The 7,835-nt window shown below is 46.7% G+C and overlaps 2 protein-coding genes across 2 annotated transcripts in view; one reads left to right on the forward strand and one right to left on the reverse strand.

The window, feature by feature from the left end:
* LOC103740209 (GDP-fucose protein O-fucosyltransferase 1-like) overlaps positions 1 to 7,561 on the reverse strand; it is a gene marked incomplete at its 5' end in the record, with an annotated part of 10,657 nt that extends 3,096 nt beyond the window's left edge. Inside the window, 2 exons of the mRNA XM_029567206.1 lie at positions 4,872 to 4,993; positions 7,291 to 7,561. Of these exons, the coding sequence (XP_029423066.1) occupies positions 4,872 to 4,993; positions 7,291 to 7,561 (393 nt within the window). The remainder of the gene's footprint in view (positions 1 to 4,871; positions 4,994 to 7,290) is intronic.
* A 3-nt stretch (positions 7,562 to 7,564) lies between these two features.
* The window catches only part of LOC103740210 (putative Polycomb group protein ASXL1), a 40,677-nt gene continuing 40,406 nt past the window's right edge, over positions 7,565 to 7,835 (forward strand). The window contains exon 1 of the mRNA XM_029567211.1: positions 7,565 to 7,717. The gene's annotated coding sequence lies outside the window, so the exon portion shown is untranslated. The remainder of the gene's footprint in view (positions 7,718 to 7,835) is intronic.

A 7,835-nucleotide genomic window follows, 5' to 3' on the forward strand; every position in this document is an offset into this window, starting at 1 on the left:
GGGTTAAAGGCCCGCCCTGTTAAAAAAAAACAAAAAAAAAAAAAAAAAAAAAAAAAAAGACAAGAAGAATTGAGAAGGAAGAGAATGTGTTCACGACGACCACTTGTAGCCAGGTAGCTTTGTGACAGCAGTTATATACAAACTCAGAATATTTTAGGTTTTGAAAAAAATTCTGAGCCAGGTGTAGCGCACACCTGTAAATCCCAGCATTTTGGAGGTAGAGGCAGGAAGATCAGGAATTCAAGGACATTCTTAGCAACACAGCAAGTCTGAGGTCAGTCTGGGCTACATGAGACTGTCTCAAAAAACTAAAACAAGCCAAACAAAAAAGCAAATTGATTTTAAAATATTCTTAGAACACCATGGAATAAAATTTGAATTTCATTCTATAGGTCAGTTTCCTAGGCATGTCCCAGTAGCTCAGGTGCAATAAAGGTATTTCAGAACTAAAAACTCCTAGGAGATATTGTTTAAGCTGGTTTCTTTACTGCAGCAGGACTTTTCAGGGCCTTTACCATGCAACTGTACATTCTGAATCTGCAAGTTTGGGACAAAGGGGAATTGAAAATATAATTTTCCAAGCTCATTTAACCACAGTGTCCTTCTGCATAGGTAACTGGTATTCCAATGAACAGACTATGGGTACCCTATTAGCAGTGAGATATTAGTGTGTGTACGTGTGTGTGTGTGCCACAGTTTATGTGTGGCAGTCAGAGGACAACTTGTGGGAGTCAGTTCTCACCTTCTACCATGTGGGTCCTAGAGATGGAACTCAGGTTGTCAAGCTTGTGTCAGCAGGTGCCTTTACCCACTGAGCCACTTTGCTGGTCCAGCTGAAGGATTTTGTGTGTTTTTTTGAGACAGGGTCTCCCTGAAGCCCCAGCTGGCCTGGAAATTGCTATGTAGACCAGGCTGGCCTCGATCTCACAGAGATCCGCTTGCCTCTGCCTCCTGAGTGCTCGGACTAATGACCTGTGCCACCATGCTGGTTAAAACTGGACTAGTTTAAAGCACATATCAGATACACCATTTCATTCCTGAATACTTAGCTGTCCACCTGTAAGAGATAAGCACAAGCCATTATCATATTTAGCTAGCCCAGCTGAAGGACTTTAAAAAATATGAAATTTCCCCCCTTTTTTGAGACAAGGTTCCATTATACAGCCCTGAAGAGGCTGGTACTTGTTATGTAGTTAGTCCCAATTGGCCCTGAACCTATAATCTTCCAGCCTCAGACTCCCAAGTGCTAGAATTATAGGTCTGCATCATCATGCCTAGTAAGATTTGCCTTTTCTGAAGGATTGCTCTGGTGACGGAGAAGAAAATGTACTGATCAGGCAAGATTTAGAGAAGGGAGAGGAATTAGTAGGCTACTTGCAATCCTCCTTGTTTTTGTTCAATAATGAATTATTTAGTGTCCCCCCCCCTTTTTTTTTAAAAGTCTTTTTGAGACAGGGTCTCCCTGTAGCCCCAGCTGTCCTGGAACTCACTATGTAGACCAGGCTGGCCTTGAACTCACAGAGATCCGCCTGCCTCTGCCTCCCAAGCGCTGGGACTAAAAGCCACTGTGCCTGGCTAGTCTTTTTTAAGATTAAAATATTTTATTTATTTTTATTTTCTGTGTACGAGTGTATTGCCTGCATGTACATGAGTGCACCCGTGTCGTGCAATGCTGTGGAGGCCAGAAGAGGGCTTCGGATTCCCCTGGAACTGGAGTTAAGGACAGTTCGTAGCCACCATGTGGGTTCTGGGAATCGAACCCGGGTCCTCTGCAAGAGCAGTCAGTGCTCTTAACCGCTGAGCCAACTCTCTAGCTCCTTAGTCACTTATTTTTATTTAAAAAATTTTGGAGACAGACTGGAGAGATGGCTCAGCAGTTAAGAGCATTGGCTGCTGTTACAGAGGACCCAGGTTCAATATCCAGTACCCACATGGCAGCTAAAAACCATCTATAACTCCAGTTCCAGAGATCCAACACCTTCTTCTGACCTCCTCAGGCATTGTATGACACAGGTGCACTTACACATATGCAGGCAATACACTCATATACATTAAAAATAAAATAAATAAAATTAAATAAATTTTTGGACATAGCGCTCTCTATATATGTAGCCCAGGCTAGCCTCAAACTTTCAGCAAGCCTCCTGCCTCAGCTTCTCAAGTGCTGAGATGACAGGCATGAGTCACCACACCCAGCATTCTTATACATGTATTTATGCATTTAATGTGTACCTCCCACACTTTTAAGTGAGAGATGAAGTGGTCTAGACAGGTACAAGATGCAAAAGAAGGTGAAGATTCGGGTTAGGGTTTGAGAGCTGAGTGTATATTCAGGAGAGGCATTTAGGATGAAATCTAGGTTCCTGGCTTGGTCCCCATGTGAGTGGAGATGGTCTATGCTTTATAGATAGTGACACAGGTTTGAGGGGAAGGGTGGTTTTATAGCTTTGTGAATTTGAGATATCTGTGACATCTAAGTAGACTTGAGTATTTAGCAGTAAGACACACCAGCCTGTAGTCAGAGAAGAGTCTGTGCCAGATACACTGAAGGTATAAAGTGAATAGTGAGAGCCACAACAGTCAAAAGAAACTTAGAGCAAAGCAAGGTAATGGTAATAACAGCAACTACTATTCATGGAGTGCTGACTTAGTGCCAGGTGCTGCACTCATCTTTTTACAAGGATTGGTCATCTGACTCATCTGAGGCCACAGAGCTAACACCAAACAGAGGAAGGACAAGCACCCTCGGCAGAACAGTGGGCGAAGAGAGCAGATCCCAGGAGGGAACAAAAAACAGGACCTTGCTGAGAGGCCAGGGCTACAGCAGGAATAGGCAATGTCCTGGAAGCCAGGAGAAGAGGGATGTTTAGGGAAAATAAACGCTCATCAGGCCAAGGGCCACTGGTCAGGTGAGACACGAAAGAGAAACAAACCTGGATTTTGCAATCCTGAGGTCCCTGGTGACCTCAATATGAATGGTCACTTAGGAAAGGGAAGCTCAATTGGGGCAGGTTGAGAAACCCATAAAAAGCAAGAAAGTGGAGACCCTGTGACACCTGACTGAGATGGTGAGGATACAACCAACCAGATAGATGAGCAACACCTACACTATACAGTGAAGGCAAAAAAATGAGATCAGTGGACCCCAGAAGCTGAGGACCTCCCATGTCCTGGGGTCTTCATATTGAGGGACTCAGCTGATTCTAACAGGGAGGCATGGGGCACATTCCAGGCATTTACTGTCAGTAGCTCATTCAGTCCTCACTGGGGAGGTAGCCAGTTATTACAGACTATTTTAAAGATGAAGAAACTGAGGCACAGAAAGGTTTAAGTACTTTGACCAGGTCACATAATTAGGAAGTGGCCAAGTTGTAGTCTCACATTCTCTGGCTTTTAATTTCTGTTAATAAGTACTCCAGGGCTAGGGGTGCAGCTCAGTGGTAGGGCATTTCCCTAGCACTTACAAGGCCTTGGGGCCAATCCCTAGCAGTGGGAGAACGGGGGAGGCTTTCTAAATACAGGTATGCATGAAAAATAGAAAATAAAACCAATGCAGAAAAAAGGCATAAATAAAATGCTGTGTTTTGTTTAGACTAAGCATAATTTTGATAGCTATCTAAACTTTTTTTTGGGTGGGAGGGGGAGTTGAGATAGGGTCTTCCTATAGTCCCAGCTATCCTGGAAGTCATTATGTAGAGTAGGCTGGTCTTGATCTCATAGAAATCCACCTGCCTTTGCCTCCAGAGTGTTGGAATTAAATATGTACACCACCAGGCTGGAGAGATGGCTCAGTGGTTAAGAGCACTGGATGCTCTTCTGTGAGACCCAGGTTTGATTCCTAGCACCCACACGATGGCTAAAAACCACCTGTAACTCCAGGTCCAGGGGATCCAACACCCTCTTCTCATCTCCTTAGGCACTGCATGACACGAATGCACTTACAAACATGCAGGCAATATACTCATAGACATAAAATAAAAAATAAATAAAATATTAGCTGGGCATGGTGGTGCACGCCTGTAGTCCCAGCACTTGGGAGGCAGAGGCAGGCAGATCTCTGTGAGTTCAAGGCCAGCCTCGTCTACATAGTGAGTTCCAGGACAGCTGGGGCTACAGGGAGACCCTGCTTCAAAGAGACATAAATAAATAAATAAATAAATAAATAAATAAATAAATAAACAAATAATATGTATACCACCACATTTGGTTTATTTAAACTGTTTCGTTTTAATTTAAACTTTTTAAGTCAATTCATTAAATATTACTTTCCTGCTTCCAGATCCCTGGGGACACAGTGTGAACAAAAAGAAACACAGGGCCATTAGAAGATACAATGAATGATCTAGATACCAGAGGACACTGGCATCATGCATAGGGAGCCCCTTGATGGGATGAGAGGCAGCACTGGAGCCAGACTGCCTGGGTCTGTGGCTTTGAACATATCATTAAGTAATCCATGCCTCAGTTTCTCTTTTAAAACTGATAGCATTCATCACTTATAACTGACCAGTGGGATATACATAAGGTGGGGTAGAAATGGAGGCTTTATGTTCAAGCCATAGGCTCTGGGAGTCTGAGAGCCCTGCGCTTGAATTTCAGTCCTACTAACCATAGACTGTGATCTTGGGCAAGTTGCCCAACCTCTCTAAAGCCCAATTTTCTCAAGGATGAGCTGTGGGAAAGACGAGCTAATCCTCATGCAGTGCCAGCATAGGCAAGTGTTGGATAAGTTAGTCATTGCTATTTTAAGGAAGACAATTCTGTGCAGAGAATAGGACAAACTCAACTGAGTGGAGGGAAAGTCTTGTCAAGCATAAGTCAGCAAGCCTGGGGAAGGGTGCATAGGGGACACAGTTGACATAAGTACTCACATTGGTGAAAGGAGGCTTGTGATGCTGGTATTCAATCCATGGAGGTACTGCCAAGGTACGGTTCAACAGCTTTGCGAATGCCGGGGAGCCCAAGAAGTGATCAGCCTGGTTCCCAAAGTGTCCTAGAAATGGTACATTGAGGGTGGAGGGGCCTGAGGGCAATGATGGCATGGTCTATGGAGGGCTTAGAAAGGATGTGGATCCAGGACTGGGAAGGGTCAAGTCACCAAGGTAAGCTGGAAGAGCTGGCATTATAAGAGCAAGTCTAGAGTCCTGGTTCTGACATTCAAGGTCCTGTAGGCCCTGCCCCTTCTGCCTCAGCCACTTCAGGTTCCTGGCTATTTCAACATACTCTATTATTCTTACTCTGCTTTCTGTCTTTGCCAGGAGTGCTCTTCCATCTCTCCATTTACTTGCACATGAAAGGGTGATTCTGATGTCTCATTCACTAAGACCCCTTCATCAACCCCTATCCAATTTGCCTGCTCTAACCATGGATTTGAGTTATTATTTATTTGGCCTTTTTGAAACAGGGTTTCTCCACAGCCCCAGCTAACCTGGAACTCAATATGTAGATCAGGCTGGCTTCAATCTAAAAGAGATCTGCCTGCTTCTGCCTCCTGAGTGCTGGAATTAATGGTGTGTACCACCATGCTGGGCTCTTATTTTGAGACAGGGTCTATGTAGTCCTGGATGGCCTAGAACTTGTTATGTAGACCAGATTGTCCTCAAACTCCTGGTGATCTTCCTGCCTCTGACTCCTGAATGGTAGGATTATAGGCATGTGTCATGCCCAGTCTAAAACAAGATTTTTATTGGTGCTGGGGATTGACCTGAGCACCTCATTCATGCTAGGCAAACACTTTACCACGAGCTAGACCCACAGCTTGAGCCATTTATATTTGTCATTTTTCCCTCAAGTGTCTTTTTTTCACTTCCTGACTTTTCACACTGGCTGTTTATTCAGCTTGTGAACACCTCAGGTGCAAGGACCTGTCTGATTCTTTTTGTTATCTTCAACATGTCATTGATTCATACACTCCACAAATATTACTCAAAGACTACTGTGAGCCAGATTCTGTGCTGTCAGAATACAGGAATAAGGACAAAATCTCTACCCTGAAGGTGCTCAGGTCATACTGGAGACACTAAACATGAAAACATATTTATTCCGATAGATTTTGATAATTTCAAGAAAAAATTTTAAAAGTTTGCTGGAGTGTAATAAAGAGGTTACTTGAGTCAGGCATGTTGGTGCAGGCCTTTAGTCCCAGCACTCAGGAGGCAAAGGAAGGCAGATCTCTTTGAGATTGAAGCCAGCCTGATCTACATAGCTAGTGCCTGGCCAGCTGGGGCTACAGGGAGACCGTCTCAAAAAACCCCCCTTGAAAAAAAGGTTATCTGAGCAGAGGTCAATGGTGTCCTCTTTGGCGAGATGTATGGCAAGACTTAGGATGAGTGAGTGGGGCAGAAATGAAGCCCTGGGTGGGACTTGGTGGTGCTCGCCTTTAGTCCCAGCACTTGGGAGGCAGAGGCAGGCGGATCTCTGTGAGTTCAAGGCTGGCCTGGTCTACATACTGAGGGCCAGGGCAGCTGGGGCTACAGAGAGACCCTGTCTCAAAAAGACAAAAAAAAAAAAAAAAAGAAAAAGAAAAAGAAAAAGAAAAAAATTGGAAGGCCTGGGTGTTCTAGGAAGGAGTAGTTAGTTCATGGATCTGCGTGTGTGTGAGGAACAGAAAGCAAGTAAGTGTGGCCATAACTGAAGGGTCAAAAGAGAAAAGGTTGTGGAGAAGACCAGAGAGGGACCAGATCATGCAAGGTGAAGGCCATGGTCAGGTATGCAAGCCACTGAAAGGCTAAGAATGACTTATGATGATCCACTACTCTATTTAAATTGTACACCTCAACGGATTTAGGAGTCCTTAATATCTTTTATTTTCCCATAACTTTTATCATCTACGAAATTATGCACTGTTTAAAGTTTTTCTTTTTTATTTTTTTATTGTGTCTTCCTAAAACGAAGGGTCTATAAAGGTATGAGGTTTCTCTGTCTTAGTCCCACCAGCACAGTGAACATGCGCCTGGCACAGAAAAGGTGCGACATAAATATTTTCTGAATGAATGAAAGAATTGCCAGGGGACGGCGATTCAAGACAGGGGCATCAAGTCCTGGCCTACAAACTCCGAGTCGACGAGGATCTCGAGCGAGTCACACAACCTCTTCCAATCTCAGTTTTGTCATCCGTCAAACGGCAAGTCGAACACCAGTAGCCCCCTCTGTACCCATGCAACTAGGGCCAAGCCGCGCTCTGGAGGTCTCTCCTGGGCCTAGCAGGCTGTCTCTGGGCGCCTCAGAGGCGTGGCTTCCCTCTCCTGGCCTCAGTTTCACCATCTGAGCAGAGGGCACGGGAGGCCTTACCCACGCAGGGACAGTAGAGCAGGTAACCCGCCAGGTCCCAGGAGCCCACCGACGACCCCCGGAGCAGCAAGAACAGCAGCAGGAGAGACGCCCACAGAGGCACGGGCGGCCGTGCCCACGCGGCAGCGCCCACTTCGGCGGCAAAGGCCGGAGCTCGCCTCGGGCGGGAGGGAGGGAGGGAGGAAGGGACGAGGAAGGGAGGAGCGCCAGCGGCCGCCCCGCTCCCGGCACTCCCCGTGCGCCACTCGCGCACCGCCCCGGGCCGCTCTAGCCTGCGGGCAGGACCATAGAGAGCCCGCGGCACCGCCCCCTCCACGATCCGAGCGGCCAGCTCGTGCGGTTCCCACAATGCACCGCACAATGGCCAGACCGCCGGCACTGCCGGGGCCTGAGAGGGCCCGGCCCGCAGCGCGGGGTTCCCAGCGCAGTGAGTGCCGGCGGGGAGGCTCCTGGGGGACGGCGGGGAGCGGGGCGGGAGGCCGTCGCGCTGCGCCTGCACGCCCGGACCCGGAGCGGCGGCGGCGCCCCTCACCTTGGGCCGCCCA

Source organism: Nannospalax galili, unplaced genomic scaffold, assembly GCF_000622305.1.
Source record: "Nannospalax galili isolate Female #2095 unplaced genomic scaffold, S.galili_v1.0 scaffold221, whole genome shotgun sequence".
NCBI lineage: Eukaryota > Metazoa > Chordata > Mammalia > Rodentia > Spalacidae > Nannospalax > Nannospalax galili.